This window comes from Macrobrachium rosenbergii, chromosome 42, assembly GCF_040412425.1.
Source record: "Macrobrachium rosenbergii isolate ZJJX-2024 chromosome 42, ASM4041242v1, whole genome shotgun sequence".
Taxonomy (NCBI): Eukaryota; Metazoa; Arthropoda; class Malacostraca; order Decapoda; family Palaemonidae; genus Macrobrachium; species Macrobrachium rosenbergii.
The window spans coordinates 8,092,371-8,113,528 of NC_089782.1; the positions used below are offsets into that span (position 1 = coordinate 8,092,371).

At 36.0% G+C, this 21,158-nt stretch overlaps 1 protein-coding gene across 4 annotated transcripts in view; it reads right to left on the reverse strand.

The window, feature by feature from the left end:
• The window catches only part of LOC136827929 (endoribonuclease CG2145-like), a 34,590-nt gene extending 15,168 nt beyond the window's left edge, over positions 1–19,422 (reverse strand). Inside the window, exons 1-2 of one of the 4 annotated variants that reach the window (XM_067085388.1) lie at positions 19,226–19,422; positions 17,125–17,358 (exon numbers count right to left, since the gene is read on the reverse strand). In XM_067085388.1, coding sequence (XP_066941489.1) covers positions 17,125–17,358; positions 19,226–19,301 — 310 coding nt within the window. In that variant the 5' untranslated portion in view covers positions 19,302–19,422. Of the gene's footprint in view, positions 1–458; positions 573–6,492; positions 7,155–17,124; positions 17,359–19,225 lie in introns of those variants that run through there. The other 3 variants (XM_067085389.1, XM_067085390.1, XM_067085391.1) reach the window with 3 other exon arrangements.
• Between the last annotated feature and the right edge of the window lie 1,736 nt (positions 19,423–21,158).

The window sequence follows — 21,158 nt, forward strand, 5'->3', positions numbered from 1 at the left end:
AATATAAAAAAAGTAATAAATAACACGTGCTTGAAAAACAGTATCATACACCTGCGTGCAGTTATGAAGCTTGTTTCGCTTGTAACATCCAAAAATATATCATGGAGAATTGTGAGTTAATCTGAGCCTTTTGTTTCACGCTGAAAAACCACATGACTCAAACTGTTTGCATCTTGTCGGCTTCTCAAGTTACTTTTAAATACTCACCGAAATAACTCACGATCACAAATGTTCCCTGACTTCAGAAATAAGAAAAACATGGTGTAAAGCTTCGCGTAAAATGAAATCACTTCATGGCAACACTTCAACCAATAAAGTTTAAGTCTGAGATCTTTTTTGAGAAGCCATCCGATGGAAACATGAAACATCATTCTGTTGATGATTTGCAATGAGTCATGAGCGAGGTGAATCGCAGTGGTGCCAGTGCATCAAGGTCACTCGAAATGACATTCCGTTACCTCCAGAACCTGATCGCGACACCGTAGAAGCTGTTTCCGATTCGAAAATTTCTTCTACGGGAGCGGGCGTTGTAGAAGTGGTAGACGAACTTCCCCGATTACATCCATGAATATCTGAAGAAGTCCAACAAATGAATCATAATGGTCGTTTGAGAAGGGTCAGGACAGTCTCGTTGCCTTTGAAACCTTTTGAGATTTGCATTAAGGATCTCCCTTGGAAGCAGCAGTTAGGCTGACTTCTTGATAATAAGGAGGTATTTCTGCAATGTAAATTAGTAGTGAAATAAACCTTACGTAATTATGTATCGCTCCTTAAATGATGCTGTATTCAGTCAGCATTCGCCTTTTTATGCTGCTTATTACCCAAAGGTCACGAAATGTTGCTGCAAACCAGAAATTCAAAATAGCGTTCAAAATGGCCCCATGTCTATAAATCTCAATATTTCTTTCACTTCGTACTTTATTTCAGTGAATACAACAACTAAACTATTGAGTACCTTCGAAGGCGGAGGATTCTTTTGCCTGCTTTCAGGCCGATTGATTCCGTTGTGTCAGGTATCTGACTGCTAAATTTTGCGGTGAAGTTTCGCATTCCTGTAGGTCTTTTGATTCAGCAAATGTCCAACTCGTCATACATAAAGAGAACATTTCCACCACTACTTTTACTAATCGAATTATTGGATTGCACTGTAAATGGGTTAAACAGTATTTCGACTTCTGCTGTCTAAGTGGTACCGCTTTTTAGTGAGGCTTTTGCAGGAAATTTGTTTGAATTTTATGAAAAAGGCAAGGCACATACATAGAGATCAATATTGCAAAATCATAAGTACACTGAATACAACCAGTTGAGTGACATTTACAAACCTTGTATACCATTATCTGTAGACAAAAACACAGATTAAGGTGGTTTCTTTCTTTGGAGTTCAAATGCTACTTGATATAGATTAACAAGTCATAGTTTTCTTCTTATATAGAAGCTGGAAATGCAAAGGTCAAATATAATGTTATTGGATCGATTAGAAACCTTCATAAATCAATTCAGCACCGTCAAAAACCTCTCAATAGCTACTTTATTTATAGGTAACCGTCTTGGGTGCCATCTTGGATTTCCGTCTTACGATTGCAGATTTCAAAAGTTGTGCCCGAATGTTACTTCAAGTTTCAAAGCAATGAAGACAATTCTGTCACGGTCGATGTCATGGTTATTCTTATTTTATGTTGCAGAAATGAATCCCGCAACATCAGGTTTGACTGTTCTAAGAAATTCACAAAGGACGCAGAAATATTTATATCACTAATTGGTTCGATTTTCGATGCAAGGCGAGTTGCCTCGTCCATTTATCATTAGGTAAAATATTCACAGGTGCTAGGCATAACCAGGGCACCTCTGGACGAAAACAAATGTGAGTTACAAGCTATACCTGACTCATGAAAAATTACATGGATTTCTATAACGATTGGCTGGGGTAAACATGGAAAATATCATTACAAAAATATCTTAGATGCTAGTTATTTAAGTAAATTTCACTCTGCTTAAGATACTGGATAAAAAACTTGTTTAAGCACTCAACATGTTGCATTAGCTTATCAGATATCTCACTGAACAGTTCTCTTCAATTGCCTCAGTGGGAAATTAATTAAAATCACTGAAAACATTAAAAAAACATACCCGTTACTGACTATGGCACAAAGCAAGTGATCAATTTAAAAGCAAAAAATATAAAACAACAAATGAAAAAGACATGTTCAGTAGTCTTAATCATCAAAACATTTTTTTTTTTGCATTCACATATGATTTATGACTGAAAAGCCGCGGGTAATCGGGGAATGTTCAGCAAGTAAGGTCAAATACATCCCCAAGAATTTATGTTTCATGCCATATACATGAACTGAAGGGATGACCTGGATAAGGATTGCAAATACAGGTTAACAGGCCACAGGATAGCAGGTCAAGTTCCATCCGTAACAGATGTACAGAAAAAATATCAGTAAGTGAAGGTGCGTGCGCGATAATGTACAGGTGTTCACTCCTTTGTGATAGTGCACCAACACATCTGTACTCCAATAATAACCAGACCTTTTGGCGCACTCATTTTTAATCAGATATATTTAAAATGGCCCTTGTGACGTCTGTCTCCCTACCGGAGCCATAATGACCTGGCTTACGATGTCTCCCGACTTGAACCTTTATGATCTTGTTAAATCATGAACAATGATTCCAAATATACATGATTTTGGAGGATTCGACCTGAGTCTTTGCTCTTAACATTATCTTTGATTTGCCATACCTGAAATGAAGACTTACCATTTATTTCCTTTTACCAAACGTATTTTATCTCGTCATTGTTATATTATATACGGAATGAATATAGATCGCAGACACGAAACATTCCGTTCCAACATTGACAGTACTTTCCACTGCAATTTCGTAACTGGCCAACATTTTCGGGAAAACTAAAGTACTTGTTATGCCACATTCTACGTCATCTGGAACACTAAATGACTGGTGACAAATTTGCATGGCGCAAGCAATGGCCGATTTCTAATGACTACCTGGTAACGAAATTCCTTCCATTTACACGCTGACAACTCTACAATTCACATTTTGCGAATGAGGTTCAACCAGTCGATGATTCACATAATTACCTGGTACTTCTTTGTCCTTGAACGGAGAGTTTTGAATCTTTACCTTCTCTTATCAAGATTATAGCCAATTAAGTTATTTTCATTTTGATATGATTTTGTTAAATCACCTTTAAGCCCGTCACCCTAATACTCCATTCAGCTTCCTATTGCTTCTCCTTCCACATGACTCTAGTACACTCTTTTCAGCCCTTTAAGATCACAAGCCATTTCCAAAATTACTCGCACCACAGAAACAGCCTGGCATGGAATGCCCTCTGACTTGTGTAGCCTGTATTTCACAAATTATGAGGAAGTTTGCTTTATTTATCCACAGGCTTTATCTTCTTTAATCTCTTTTATTTTATTGAAAGAACTACCTTTATCAGGCTTATGCTTATGCGCACAAAAGCATCCCCGTCAGCCTAATGGTATCATCAGATTCTGATCCCTTGCGCTTTAGCCTAATGCAGCATATTATCGCTTCTATCTGTATCTTACAACGTATCTATTCTCTCCAAAGCTTGGAGCCACCGAGACCAAATGAGATAGATATCTGACTTATTGGTATGGCACTGACACGTACTGAAATTTAGCACATGATTATGCGCACATTGTAGCCAACTATGAAATGTGCCAAATCTCCGACAATTACAAACGCAACATTGCGCTTTCTTTCTTTTAAGACAATTCTGGGTCATACAAGATACGAGCTTGTTCGTTACGTTGGGAGAAAAAAATAATTAGTCCTAGGAAAGTACCTCAGTATCAGCTTAGACGTTTTAATCAATCGTGAAACAATTTGATGACTTGAACGTCGAATTTCGTCAGACAGCATCTCCCATCTTTGCAATATTTGCAATAGTTTCATTCTACACTGTCGTAATACTGATAACAGAGGACCGAAAAAAGCTTATCGATATCGAATTCACTCTGACGTGGGAATAACTGACGCTCAATGAGAATTATAGCTGATATATATGTGCTTCTGCGCCGGCCAGAATTCGAATCGTGGCCTGGTTTGGGAACAACGATAGATAGTCACTTTAACCACCACCCGGCTATCAGAGTCACTGTCTATCGTTGTTTCTAAGCTAAGTCACGGTTCGAATCCCGGCCGGCGAAGAAACACTTAACAGTTATGATTTCATTTAGGTGTAAGTTATTCCCATCGTATATAGTAAAGTTGATATTGAATTATATTTATGGCCTCAGTCTTTTGAATGTAAAACAAGTCACGCGTTTATAAGTGATATATATATATATATATATATATATATATATATATATATATATATATATATATATATATATATATATATATATATATATATATATATATATATATGTGTGTGTGTGTGTGTGTGTGTGTGTGTGTGTATATATATACACATATATATGTGTGTGTGTATATATATACATATATATAAATATGTCACTTATAAACAAGTGACTTGTTTTACACTCAAAGACTTAGGCCATAATTATAATTCAGTATCAATTTTACTATACGATGGGAATAACTTACACCCAAATGAAATGATAACTGTTAAGTGTTTCTTCGCCGGCCGGGATTCGAACCTTGACTTAGCTTAGAAACAATGATAGACAGTGACTGATAGCCGGGTGGTGGTTGAAGTGACTATCTGTCGTTGTTCCTAAACCAGGCCACGATTCGAATTCTGGCCAGCGCAGGAGCACATATCAGTTATAATTCTCTTTGAGTGTCAGTTATATATATATAGATATGTATATATATATATATATATATATATATATATATATATATATATATATATATATATATATATATATATATAATATATATATATATATATATATTTATATACATACATACATATATATATACATATATGTATAAATGTACACACACATACAGCCTATGTACATATATATATGTATGTATGTATGTATGTATGTATGTATGTATATGTATATACACACACATATATACAGTATATATGTGTGTGCACGCGCGCGCGCATTTGGAACAATATCAACTAAAAGTAGAATCAGAATCATTACTTCAAGTTTAAACCAGATACCAAGTTATTAATCTGATACCTAGAAAGAAAAAAAAGGGGCTACAATATCAACGCTCCATGTTCGAGCTCCCCAGTCAAACCCAGTATCACCGAATAAGAAATATGTGACGTAGTTTGCTTACGCACACCCAGTGATCATCCCATGCTCATTTTTTTCACAAATAGGGAATTTCTCGACGCCGAAAAGGCGTGGGCCGACGAGATACAAGAGGTATATTCTCTCTCTCTCTCTCTCTCTCTCTCTCTCTCTCTCTCTCTCTCTCTCTCTCTCTCCCCGAGAAGAATAGCCTATCGCCGTCCCCCGGGCCACTAGCATTGAGGTGACTAACATGAAACACTCTCCAAGGTCGCCTTTTTTTTATTTGTACTAAGACGAGTATATCTCTAATACTAAAGGGCTACCGAAACGAGAGTCGAAATTGCCACTGACAAGTGCAGAAATTTCTGGTTTTTTGCAGACTGGTTACTTATCACATTCAGGTGGACATTTCCGGTAGCCAAAAAGGGCGACACTGGTCACCTTCAATTACGCTTGATTTCATTCGCAAACAGACAAGTATTATATATATATATATATATATATATATATATATATATATATATATATATATATATATATATATATATATATAAGAAATTAAACACTTGTAATTTTCCAGTCAACATAGAAGTAGATGAAAACGGAATGTGAAGTTTAAGTTATTGATTATTATGTTCCTGTGTATATTCCTGGGAAATTCAATAAAACATTTCAGCACATCAGTCTTCTTTTCCCATAATAATTATACACTCATTCTGTATGTATATATATATATATATATATATATATATATATATATATATATATATATACAGTATATATATATATATATATATACATATATAACATGGACACGCAGGCTCAAACCTTATCTCGCACAGCACAGTACCAGGCATTAAGCCTGCAGAAGGGAAACGACTTGGGCCCATTTCTTGAAGAATTCATTGAGCCCCAGATAACCTAAGCTGTGAATCATGTACCTGGTGATTGGTCGACTGTAGTGGGTTGTAGTTTTAGGGGATGAGAGTATCAGGCTAGTACCTCATCCCAAAAGATTTGCCGAAAAATGGAATGTTAGATGTTTTGGAATCAACCGTTTAATGGAAAAGTCATTAGGTGTAGTTGCAATTATAGACTTTTTATATCAATGGCTACTGTAAAACTTTGCACATCCCTTCAATAAGTGAGAAAGATTGACACAAAAATATTATTGTCAGTGATAAAGGATACCCGATAATGACAATACTTGAATGAACGATACTCATTTTTCACCATTTACTACTTTCACAATTATTAAGTTACTTACTTGTAATGGCGCAGAACACCAACAGCAAACACGCTTTCCACTTCATCGTTTCAGGCAAGTCTTGGTTGTAAGAACTCCACTCCCGGAAGAAAACAGATTTAATCTCTGAAGGGTCACTGATTTTAGTAAGCTGGAATGCAGGCTCTTACGATCGTCTCGGATGAAAAGATCACATCAACACTACTGCAGATCTTGTTTCGTTATCTTTAACACACCACTGCGTGAAGGTGTAAGAAGACAGACCAGTATAACTTGATGTGTATGCCACGTATCAGACTCCTCGTACTACTGATAAATGAGCTACCGACTACCGTGAAATGCCTGGCCTGAACTGTTGGGTGACGGTCTAGCGCTGGCGGGCGGAGCCTAATGCCCTTGGGAACTCCACAGAAACAAGCCACGCCCATCTCTGTGACCGCCGCACAGCCAGAATTCAGCGTTCGCAGCGCCTACATAAGCTGTAGATCCGACCCATTTTCATGTAACGCCATGAAAACTTTGAACCCATTTTTTCTTCAAAATTGTTTACATTTGAGGAAACCACTCTCATATAACAGACACATATCTCTAAGAACACACACATGAACTGTGGTTTTATAGATACATACCAGTATCTGCGTTTTCATGTGTTGCAGTCTTCAATTTGACATAAAGGTTACTGCGCCTCTTTAAGGAAGATGATTGATGAAAATCCCTATTTAATTATTCGAGTAGGCATGTTGATAACGGCTGTGAGTTTCTATTCTGCTTTAGTATTTTACTATGACTCATCTCAACACGTGCACCTGAAAAGTGCCACAGGTGTTACCCAGAAAACAAGTGTCTGGCAAGGTTTTGTTTCATCGGACTTATTCCTGTAACAATGAATCACAGGATGTTGATTCCAACGAAGTAACTGTCAATTCAAGTTATCTAAAGCCGAAGATTCAAAAGTTTCGGTGACTGCTCTCGAAAGCCATAGCATATCAAATAAAAAGGGAAAAGAAATCACTGCTCTCTCATGACGTTAACTATTACACTGTGCTTGATTCATATCCATAGTCAAGTTATTCCAACAGCATACTGGCGGTTGTTCTTGCTTATGTTGTTTTTATTCTTTTCACGCTCTTCCCACCAATTTTTACTTAGTTGGAGCACAAGAGGACATAATGGGTAAACGATGCTTCATACCACCCCTTGCCTGTAAGTCCATCATCCCAAACAGAAGAGCAAAAAACCCAAACGTTTTTACTGTACACTCCGGTCTAGCATGAACCGATGTAAGGATTGGTGAAGGGACTGATGTCATGTTAAGTTCTAGGGCACCTGGGTCAGCTGATTTTCATCTGTCCAACACTTTTTTTTAGTCTTATCATTACCATTCAGGCGCGCCAGATGATTGCGCCGAAACCTGGAGTTATTGAGCAAATGCCGAGATAAAAAATAAGAGTGACATTATCATAAGTGTATCAGCTCTTCTTTATTCTCTTCTTCTTTGTCATCTCTTTCTTCTTCTTCTTCTTCTTCTTTCTTCTTATTATTATTCTTCTTATTATTATTATTATTATTATTATTATTATTATTATTATTATTATTATTATTATTATAATGCAATTCAGCATTTTATGACTTTTTCAATAAGTAAAGAAAACAATAAGCAGATCTCTATAGAATAAAACACAATTTGTTGCATATATTAATTTCTTTTTTATTTTTATCCATTTGTCAGTTCATTTTTGAGTAATAACTGTCCTGAATTAGAATTCTTTGATCCGAACTTCCGAGAGGTACATAGCATTTTTAGGGCCCTCCCTTATATTGACAGCATAGACAAGAAAAATTTGCTTTCTGGTCTGCTAAAGCTGATGGAACCCAAATGACCATGTAATCTTTTTAGTAATGCTGAGAATAATGAAAGTTAACTTCTCAGCCTGGTGTTCGCGTACCCACCCGGGGTACGTGAGAGAAATTTTGGGGGTACGTGACAGGTTTCTCAAAATATTTCGGTTTTGAATAACTGCAAACCTGTTTGTAGAAAGTGGCCTACGTGTGCTTTGTCAGTGACTCAACTGTAAAAGATTCTCGATAGTTTGTCATTGACCAGGTTCTGGTCATCAATGGCAAGTTCTTATTCTGCTTTAGCAAAGAAATGTGTACGGAACCTCCTGATGTTTCCTTCTACATACCGCTGTGAGCAGCTGAGAGCAACATTGTGCTTGATTAAAAACAAGTTACGCTCACGTCTTGCAGTCAAAGACGACAGAAGAGTGGCTCTTTCAAAGACTGTGCCGAAGATTGACTTGTTGGTAGCAAAGAAACAGTCACACACACTGGCTTCCCTATGAATGAGTAACTAGTTACTAATAACTAGTTGCGAGGTTTAACAATCAGCATTAGTCGCAGTCAGTGGAACACAATGCCTTCTTAATACTATTTTGTTATTTTCTGCATGCTAGTGACGCTAGTCACACACACAGTAATTTCCCCATGAGTGTCTAGTTATAAGCTGTATATAGCACCACTACCTCACAGTCATAGTTATTGGAAAAATGTGTCTGATTTAGTTCTGCTTTATTATTTTGTATGTTATTCACACACACAGTGACTTACCTATCACTGTTACTAGTTACAAGTTGCAACTAGATGCAAGCAATACTAGTTCACTGCCACAGTGATCGAAAACTGTCTGATATAGTTCTGTTTTAGTAAATGTATTGCATGCTAGCAGCCAGTCACATAGTGTTTTCCTGTGAAGTACTAGTTCCTGTCAACACTACCTCATAGTGACATACTCTCATTAATTGAAAATTTTGTCTGCTCCACATATATAAACACAATTTAAACTTAATAAACTAAGTAAAAAAAAACCACGCATTTCTTTTTACCCTCCCTGATGCTGCATTGTGGGTAAGGGGTACGTGGCCAACACTGAAAGACTTCAAGGGATACATAAGATTAAAAAAAACCCCTGTTCTAGGATAATCTGTGCTATGTCATTCGAGAAGAAGTGTTCACACTTTTAGATCATATATATAATGAGTGTATCATTTAAGAGATTTTAATGTTGCGTAGACTGGTTGATTAGAGAAAATGCTCTTCTACATTGTTCAGGAAATGGATGGACTGGTGATACTGGTCTGCTCAAAGACCTCTTTTAGCATGGCTTATTGTTTCTGACGTTTTAACAAAACTTATTAAGAAGAATGATAATTGCAACTGATAGCTGCATGTCTCAAAAGGTCGACCAGCTGATTAAAATGCTCGTCAGCCGTGCATACAAACCTTGCATATGTAAGTATTCAGTGGCTTCGTTCAGGAAAATTTGTCGCAATTCTCCTCTCCATTCCCCTTTTTATCTCTTTGTGTTTCACAGTGCCCCTATCTGGCCTAGACCCGAGGTGAACAAAAATATAGGGGTGAATGTAATGAAGGGTCTTATCTCCAAAGCAAGAGGCTTGTTGTCTTCTTGAAATATTCAAGGTTATTAGAGCCAGCGAAATGGAATCAGGAAGAAAGCTCCAAAGTTTGGAAGCAGAACGAAAAGTCACAAAACAGTGGAATCCGAGAATAACTGATTTCTACAGAGTGATTACGGGACGTGCTGGCATGATAGGTGCAGTATTAAGAGGCTGCCCGAGAAATGGAGTGACTCTCTTTGAGCCCTGGTGAATATGGGCTCAGACAGAAACCCCAAAAAAATGCAAAGAGAGTTGGTTATGTGAGAGAGAAAACTATCAGAATAGGCAACGATGGAAAGAGGCTAATCATTGCTCCATGTCAATATCTAGATATGTAGAAAAAAATCCCAAACAATGGAAGTCATAAATTATTCTGGAGTTCTAGAAGGGGTTAAGTGGCCTAGGATTCTTTTGAAGTTATTTGCTTTCATTAAATGTAACCAGTTTTTATAATCATCGATGTTGTGTGTGGAGTGAAGAACGAAGTTGTAGGGGGTTAAAATTGCAAAACCATAGAAATGTCCAGAAAATATATGCAAGAAATAAAAAAACTGATTATTGGCATATTGCATGGTTAATTGCAAGATTTTTTCCCTTTACAATTAGACTGGCCAACCCAGATGTGAGCTTATGCAGAGTGAAGCAGAATGATGCCTTAACTCATGCCTGATATGAGTTGAATGATATCATGTTACGAAAATTTCGTTTGAATGTTAACATAGATAGTCAATCAACTGAGTAAATTCATTATTTTGTATGCTTTAATTTGCCTTCAAGGTTCATTGGTTGGGATTTTGCAGGTCTAAAAAACAGACTTTTGCTCCCTGTCATCAAACAAGAAATATTTTTGGGTTAATGAACCATTTGTAAACCTGTTCAAGGGGTATGTACAGTATAGTATAGCTTTAGTAGTTGTGGCAACAAGCCCAACAGAGCAAGACTAGGGCTGCTGGTCAGATGAAATGACTTTCATTTAATTTCGCTGAGGAGAGGGACAAAAGACAAAGCATCCCAAATTTGAGAGCAATATTCCAAACAAGAATAGATAAGACCAGTACAAAGCTTTTATAATTGTAATAAAGAAACAAACTTGATCACGTAAACAGAATGCAGTTTTTTAAGAGAACTTTGAGAAATTTGAACTAAATGATCTTCTCCAAGACAAGTTTAAGTAACCTGAACACTATCAGGGAGAATAAAACCAATGTTAGAGAAAGACAGAGAAGATGGACAGTGATCATTCTGGAGCCTTTGATCTTCATTTAGTGCAGAATCCTAATTTGGATTATGCCCATAAGATTAAAGTTGATGGACAAAGAAAGAGCAATTCCGGAACTGAATGAGGACAAAAGAAAAGGTACGCGTTGTAAAGGAAGTAGAAATATGGATGGTTTAATTGTCTAAAAAATCATGAATGAAAGAACCAGGCTTGAAAAGCTCGTGAATGCAGAGAGGAACAGTGTAGGTAAGAGAGCAGAACCCCAAACAAGACCACAAGAGATGGAAAATAATGTGTATGTTTCTCTTCAAAACTACAAATATATGTCTGTTAGACTAAAGTCTCCTTAAGTCCCTAATGTTAGGACTCTTCTCTCCCCATGTACATTCACATCTGAATATGCCTGTGTGAATTAAGAGAGATCCTATATAAAAGGATTATCATAATCATTCTAACTGGAGATGATCCTTTACTTGATGGATTCTTGCCAGGGCACACAGTAACTGCCAGTTTTAAGCAATGGCTCCTTTTTAATAATACTAAATGGATATTAATCTTAATCTTAAAAGATGGTCGTTGCAACTCTGTCATCCCAGAAGATTATGTGAAGTTAAAATGATTTCACACCCAAGATAAAGTCTTTTTCCTAGAATAGCGTATGCAGAAAATACGAGAAATGTCTATGAATTCAAAAGGATTGACATTTGGAAAAGGAAAATTAACTATTTGGTTAAGTATTTGGACAAATATTATTGAGTTTTAAAGATAACGGCTTGAAAAATTATGTACAATCAGTGATTTAACAATGAATTTCTTTGTTAACTTTGCTACATTTGAGAATTTATTCCACTTTCATAAGGTGATTCCATCCGGCAAAACTTATTTAAAAAGTTATAGTAAAAACCACGAAAATAGTGGTGCTAGGGATCCAAGGGCCATATTTTTTGTGCTATGGAAGGCTGTAAATCCAACAGGGTCAGTGTTTAGGACGTTTACTTCAAGATGGATAGGCATCTGGCAGGACAGCGCTCCGAGTTAACTAGAACTGCAGACACCATTCAGCAAGATATTCAGAAACTTTTGGCAACTGGGTAAATAGTGTTCACTGAACTGTGGATTGTTGTATAGGAGCTTTTACAAGCCATGCAAAGTGGTTGGACTTCATCTGGTGACGTCTGATTGGTGAGCCAAGGTTAGAAGTGTTTCATCTTTGAAAACGAAGGTGGCAGTGCCGTGCATAAAACTCATTCATCATGTGGTCTGGACATACTTCTGCCAAGTAACGGTCATCTTTCCCGTAGGTAATTGTAATAACCCTTTTAGATCACACTCTCCCAGTATTCATGCCCGTATCATTAGCTGCGAGTGTGTCCAGTAGGAGTAGAAGGGATTAACAAAAATCATAATATTAGGCGGAATTGAATATGGACAAGGACAGGCAGATTGTTTGGGAATGTGAGCCCCACTGCATTCAAAGGGCTCAAGATAATGGCGCACAAGAGGCGCAGAGTTCATCAGGCAAACGGGAAGTGCTAAGCTGAAAAAGCATAAGCAAAACAAGATTGAAGGCTCACCCAGTCATTCTTTCCTCGTGAGCGTTAATATGCAAACTCAACGTTAACTGCGCTTTGGGAAGCGAGAAAGAAACAAGTTTCATATGTTATCGTGTGGGTGAAAGATGTTCTACAAATACAGTTACACATGATTATTTAAAAGTTAATAATAGTTCTGATATATTTCACCCACGCAATGCAGTAAAGAAAACATATGAACCTTGTTTCTTTCTCGCTTGCAAATACAGTTATATATATATATTTAAATATATATATATATATATATAGTTATATATATATATATATATATATACTGTATATATATATATTTCATACATATATATATATATATATATATATATATATATATATATAGTATATATATATATATATATATATGGACTGAAAACATATGAAGTCCTGATTCCTCGTTTCGCTGGTTCGACCCCAGGGACGGTGGACTTATTATCAACTAAAATTCCCCTTCTCGGTAACATATATGAAAATATATTACTTCCGAGGTAGAGTGAATTGGATATTAAAGGACGTTTGTAGCTTTCTGATTGTATATGAATCACGGTGATGTGATAAATAGTCATATATATATATCAACATGGCAGAGGTGGGGTGGATATCGTCTCCAAACGCAAAACACCTGAGTTCGATGGGTTGATGGGAGATGGTATTCATATATACCCTCTCTTGTGGCCGACTGGTTAGTGTGTCACTGTAGTCCTGATTCCTCGTCCGTCGCTGGTTCGACCCCACGGGACGGTGGACTTATTATCAACTAAAAATTCCCTTGGTAACATATATGAAAATATATTACTAGGTAGAGTGAATTGGATATTAAAGGACGTTTGTGTGTGTTATATATATATATATATATATATATATATATATATATATATGATCATTCACTAAACACATGTGAGCGTGCAATTATGTATAGAACGATCAATTTATATACAGGCATATCTCTTACGTGTTCATTAGAGTTAAGCATGAATACGTGTTGACAATAACGATGCCAGTGAAAAACGTTACGCCTTAGTTTTCATGGTGACAGTTTCATTGCTGACATTTATAAAATCTCAGGTTTCTTCTTCAAATAACAATGCAGTGATGGAATACTTTGAAAATGTTTTTATTTTGTTTGATATGTTTTATCAAATATTAAAGTTTTAGCAAGATATTTTGAATAACTTTTTCACACAAAAGGTATTATTGGAACGAAATGTACATAAATGGTGGACATTTGAATTGATTATTTTATAGAGCAAGAAAATGTATTATGATGTTTCGGAAATATAAGAAAGAACTTTTTCAAAAACCTAGAAGCGATCTTGTAGTCCAAATGGAAAACCATAGTTTGACCTTTTGAAAATACATTTAAGGAAATTTTTAACGTCTCTACCTCAGTGCAGATGATAATGATCCTGACTAGTATTATCACATTGAAGAGGAGCCATCTAACTTGTAGCTCATAAGTTCTGGTCTAATTTTTAAAAAATCTGCTCGTTGGGAGAAGGGTAAAAGGAATGGACATTGCAGAGTGTTGCGCCCAAAAATTCAGATCTTTTTGGTAAGTCTAGAAAAGAATCTTTATCGACCTATTTTTTTTTTTTTTTTTTTTTGTAGCATTCGTTTTCGAAGGGAGGGTTCCACTCTCCAGAGATTGTCCTTTAAACAGTCATTTTCTTAAATTAGCATAAAGTTCCTAAAGTTTCTTGTGCCCAAGACTAGTTTTATAGGCTGTCAGCCTTACAAGATCAAGGCTTAAATACTATTGAAGAAACTGGGGCTGAATTATAATGTTTGCAATCTCCAAAAAAAAGTCATGATAACATACAAGTGGCAAAAGATTAAGCCAAGAGACAAGGGTTACTCAGGTGGTGCCACATATCAGAAAACCTCAAATTTTTAATTTACCAAAATTTGTCACTGTGGTAGATTGGACAAGGCACCAACCACCTGCTTGAGAGACTACCACCAGATGTTTGAAAGACTGGCCTGACAGTCTGATGTTGGGTCCCCTTCTAGGTACAGCTCTTTCCTTTGCCTACATAAACACTGCAAAGTCTGCATACGTAAACATATTCTCTTCTCTTTTTACGCACCTGGCAGCACTGAGTATATTGCACCTTTCATTCCCATTACATTTTATTTTTACTGCAACTGTTCAGCAGTTCAAGGGGTGATACCTTTGCTGCCATGGTTAGAGTAAAGACCTCTTTAGGTTTGGTAAACAGTTCTAGGAGAAAGCTACTTTAGTCTTGGATAGTATTGTAGTCCTTTCCACCTCACTTTGATTAGTTCCCTTGCTTGAGGGAAAATCTAAGCATGCTTTTTTCTCAATTGTTCTTCCTCTTTTTTTTTTCAAATAGTGTGTCAGACATGCTTAATAGAAATCCCAAGGTTGCCTGATGGTTTATTAAGAGATTGCCTTACTATCCTTATGTTTTACTTTATGCTCACTTGTGATCATTATTTTCAAAATCATCACTACTTTTCTCCTTCTAGCTCAAATGGTTGGAGGTAACTTTGCTTTGCATCTACCACACTGACCAGTTTTTATTTGATATTTTGCCATGTCGTTTATAGATTCTGTTTATCTTTCTTTTGTATAGAGCCATGTTCATGTTTATATTATCATTATTACTGTCTAGGCTTGTTTTGAAGTATGATGTAACGTTTTTATTGTATATCACTCGTATACTGATTAGGCAGCACCAGTGTCATGTGATGTGGTTTTACACATGGACTATATGATAATATTACTGAATCATACACCAGCACCCCACCAAGATTCCTCAATAAGACGATTTTAGCACAAGAGCACCATTAACGACATACCGTTGCCAGATACAAGTTTTTCATGAAGAAACCCGACTCAAATATGAATATCGGGAAAAAGCTCACAACTTCCAAGGCTTTACTATCTTTAGTTCATCCAGCATCACTTGGTCAACTAGTATATTATTTAGGATAAATCGTCAACAGCTCTGGTGCTATGATGTTTTTCCAAACATTCATGTCTGAGTTAAGAACTCTGTTGGAATGTTGGTGCATGATTCAGTAAGCTCAGATTCCTTCAAGGCAGTAAAATATTTTATCAAGTAAAGAAACTTTGGTTTCTCAGATCCGACTCATTTGAGCTTATTCAAGGTCTCAAGAAAACAATACTTCTTGAATGTGTCGCCATACCTCTGGCAAAGGTGATTGCAGTGCATCCTGTTATGAGTGTATCCTGTTATGAGTGTTGGTACCATAAGATTAGCACATACAGGTTTGTGGCAGGAATTAAAACTTTTGTCTGTGATCCAAATGTTGCAATCCAAACCAACAATAATTTTTACTGTCTTTTCATCGTAAAGACTAAAGAACCGGAAGATAATAGAAAGACATGTTTGGTGGCTGTTGATCATTTTAATGCTTATCAAAAGGGTTGGTTGAATTGTTCCTCCAACTGAATGTGATAGCCCAAGAGCTTTTGACTTTGCCTCTGGATCTGGCTGTTTTGTAAGCTCTAGCCCCATATGAATATCTGCTTTTCTCTTTCTTGGGTGCAGCGTTACAGCCTCTCAAACCTCTGATTGCTGATATCGGCATTACTCTGAATAAAACTGTCCCATAGTTTTACGGCAAAGGAAAGAAAATCCTCCAGTTCTGGGTGGTGTGGATAATGATTTTCTGCAAAGCTAATATCATGAACTAGTTCATGGAGAAACATGAAACACAATTTTTGTTATTCTATGTGTTCAGGAAACTAAATTATAAGAGCCAATATTACAACACTCTATAGAATTTCTAAGCCAAAAGGCAAAAGCAAAAATTCCAGACTCTGCAATTTATGTCACTAAATAAACTGAATGGTCCACTGTCAAGATAGGAATTAGGATTGTCGTCACTCAGGTTAGGGAGAGAAGCTCCTATAGGAGAGAAGGTAGCTTAAGAAAATAGTTAATCTATAGGGTAACCATGACATAATCATGCTCACCGTAGTCAATTTATATGAAATTCATGATGTGTGCTTCCATTTTTTCTTCTGACAAGCTACAGGTTTGTAATAATCTTTGGCTTCCATTTATTGGCTAGTCAATTACTTGAAAATTAGATGCTGAGTAACATTTGTTACTTACCCTTAGTGTAAAAGTGAATGTTCTTTTGCAGATACAGCTATGTTATAACTTAATCATATTTGTCAATGAAATTATTCTAAAATACACGACTTGTTTAAATATGTGCTCATGGAGATTGTTAGGAAGTTTAGTAATTAGTCAAAATAGAAATAGTCAAAAACAACCAGAGCTCACAATCGTCTCCTCTTCATTTTTCTTATATCAGACTTCAGACTTGCAACAAATGGCTGCAGATTTAGTAAATCACTCGGGCTGTCTTGAAGATAGACAAGTAACCTCACCTTTACAAAAGACTCCATAGTCTGAACAACAGTTTCTGTAGCGTTGACATTTTCTATTGCATTGACATGGTTTGCCTTTCAGGTAACGTTCCTCACAACGGTCTTGGCATGACAGACAGATGTCGTTGTAGTCTGTGCAACAGCCACTGTAAATGGCACAGCTTGAATCACACTGACAGGTAGCACCAGGCTCAGACCTTCCACATCTTCGTACACATGACTGGCTGCAGGCTCCTGTTGAAATTGTACATTGGAGTGAAACAACACAAAAGAGTTTTGTAGTTCTTTACTTTAAAATATCAAGATATCTTCACACCAGATCACTGAAGCGAACAGAATAAGTTTTTCATGTCAACCTGCTTTAGCACGTCACTCTCCGACTGCTAATTTGAAGGGTTTCGCCTCTGACCAACAGGATTTGCCTCCAAACTTGACTCTAGATGTTTTATTCTGTGAACCTTTATAAGACTTTTCCTTATAATTCGTCTTATTCTGTATAGCATACAAAAAATAGCCTTCCCTATATTTTTCTTTATGTGTCACAGACATATTCCAAGTCTTTCTCAATTTTTTTTTATGTAACTGCATATTGTGGCTGGTTATCCAATGATAATATCTTTAGTTGAAAATCTTTTCGGAAAATGTTGTTTTCTTTCCAATTTACTCATTCTTCTGAATTACGAGCATTTTTAACATCCGACAAGGTCTGTTTGATTTGACCATTCTTCATCTTAACACTTCAGTTAACATCATTTATCTCCCAGATTCCAAAGACCTTTATTGAAGAACTGATATTTCCACGTCTTTCTTTTCGAGATGCACCTAGAAATGTTTGTGTTATTTTATCCATCAGTGCAAGGGGAATATATACAGACTGAAACTCCAGTCTAGAAAACATTTCACAGAAAGTAAGATGCCAATAAACTTATTAACTTCAACAATGAGTATTGTTCTAAAAGCCGGTAAATCATCGTTGGACATTAATAATAAAAGGGAGACAAAGAAATCACATTTTTGTTTTGAAGAGGAAAATATGAATGAAATGATTGACTCCAGCATTGATAAAGAACATTTATGTCTGTACCATATTCTCTAATTAGTATAAACTAATCACTACTTAGAGCAGGATGAAATATACAGTATAACAGCAGGGAAAAAGAGAAGCTGACTTTGCCGCGTGAACTCCAATTGAAACGGAAGTGGAAAACGGTTACCTTAATCATCACACACATCTTACATGAATATTTTTGGGGTCTTCGTCATGACACCTTGTGCACGATTAGTCTGGCCCCGTTTGATTGCCCAAGTTTATATTTTTTCTTATATAACTTTGGCGTCACTGTTACAACTTTTCAAGGAATAAATCTTAAATTTCTTCTTAAATATCTCAAAGCTCACACATCTCTTTCACCCTTGGGACAGCCGACTCGAATACGCTACGTGGCTGATGCTCAGAAATACTTTTTTCAGTTTCTGTTAAAACTTAACTCCATTACTATCAACCATGTCCTGTGTGGCTGGAAAAGTTCTTTTACATGCCTTGGTTTTACACTCAACTGCACTGTAGACCTATATAAATATTATATGACATCTCGCTTTTCTTAATAGCCAATATATCTATTTTAATTTGGACACCCTACTTAATTAGCCTCGCAACTTCCTCAACAAAGGTTTTGGTTTAAGATGAGTCTTCAAAGGAGATATAGATATGAATCGCCGTTTAAGAAACTATTGTATTTGAATTTGAGTTATTTTAATTTCTCCCTAGAAATGTAAAACTCGTGGTACAATAACTTCTGTTGCATCAAGTCATATTTTCTTCTTTGCGGGAAGTCTTGTAATGGTTACTTTACTGTTTTGATTGTTATTGTTCACACTTAATTTCTTCAACAAAAAATTATTTCATGTGAAGTGCTACATGAAATAGGTAGATTACAATCCATTAGGGGAAACACAGTTGAACAAATAAACCATCTTTTCCTTTGTTGTAATGGCATTTATTTCAAAGTAAAATTCTTCTACATCTAAAGAAATTTTTTTCTCCCCATCGGTATTACTATCGGCAAGTGCTCTAGCCAGTAAAAAATCTTAAAACTCTTACCTGTAGCTAAGATTACCAAAGCTAAAATCCCAATGGCAGCATTGTCGGCTCTTGAAAACACACACCTCAGCAACATCTGAACAGATGGAATTTTTACGTATTTGTAAGTTCAGGAGCACAAGAGACATTGAGCAAAGAAACACTTGAAATAACTGCCAGATTTCTCAGGATGCGACAGCCTTATCGCAGTGACATTTACAGTACTTGCCTTTTAGTGTTTTTTTTTTTTTCTTTGCCAGAGAGAGTCAAGATAAATGGGATGACAGGATATACATATCTGTGCGCCCACACACTCGAATGTGTATTGAAAAGAATTCCTATGTACATCATCGTATCTACCTGCAATGACAGTTATGTGCCAGTATATAAACATATACGGTATGTATATGTATATATATATATATATATATATATATATATATATATATATATATATATATATATATATATATATATATATATATGTATATATATTTACACAAATATATATATATATATATATATATATATATATATATATATATATATATATGTGTGTGTGTGTTGGAAAATGACATCCAATATGAACAGAGTATATGGCCACAAGGAAAATGAAACAACTAAGTATAGTTGAGCTAGAGACTGTTAAAACAATAGTTGTGGTAGTAAGTCCTCTAAGTGACAAGAAAATATGTTTTTGTACAGATCTTGTGTGTTAGAAGGCAGTTACCCCACACCTTTCTTTTATACTACATTTCCACAGATTAGCAGAGTAAATTGACATTTTTGTACTTTCCAGTTAATAGCATAATTCTTTTCTCTACCATAAACGAAAATTAATCTAATGTCCTGTGAAAAACTGATCAACCTTTTTATATTTTCAGTTCCAGAAAATTATTCGTAACTCATCATCAGCACCATTAACCATAAAAAGGATGCTACATTCAGCTTGTTGCCGGAAGTAAAAGCTGATAAAATTTTTATTTTTTCTATGATAGAGGGAATTAAATACAAAAGAAGGAAGTTGACTGGTTAATAGTTTTCACCCCTCTTAGGAATAGACTGAACTACTGTATATTTGCAAGAGGAAGGGTACTTGCAAAGATTATCATTTAGGAAAATGCAGGGACGAGGTTGTTCAGTTATGAAGAATTACAATCCAAGCCAGATGCCCGCCAATCCTTTCAACTTATTATTATTATTATTATTATTATTATTATTATTATTATTATTATTATTATTATTATTATTATTATTATTATTATTGTGTAATAAAAATCCACAATTATATAGTAAATATATTACTATGTAAAATATGTAAAATAAACCAAAGACTTTCGAACACTTGAACGGTGTTCTTCATCAGTGCTAAAGTTAAAATGTAAGTGAGGGTACTTTTCTTGTCAATAGTTTTTAAAAATGGGGACGGGGCGAGAAAATAACAGCCATCACGGAAGTGCTGGTTCGGGTGTTATGTTATTCCAAACTCAACAGGCAGTTGCGCCAATCTCCTTGATCTTCGTACTTGCGATGTTGCATTTGCCTGCGCTGCATAGGTGCCATAGTCGGAACCATCTACAGGGACGTCGGCTATCTGGAGAGAGAGGGGAAGAGGAATCAGAGCATCAGGGGACTGGATGTAAGATGAAGGGAACATAGAAGGGCCTATGATCTTCATGCACAGGGGAGCGCTTTGGTAGCTCATAGTTTTAATTTAGACCACAGAATTAATTGGGATGGTGCACAAACTATTTTTAGAAGTGACGATTCTCACGTGAGAAGATTAGTTGAGGGTGCTGCTATAAACATGGGAGTATCTTTTGAAGATAACAAGTCATTTACTAATGAAGACCTTTCATCAATTGGTTTATTGCCAAACACTACATAAAACATTTTAATTTCAAAACTGACGTTGACCGTGTGAACCCTGATGCTCTGCTTCCTCTCCCCTCCT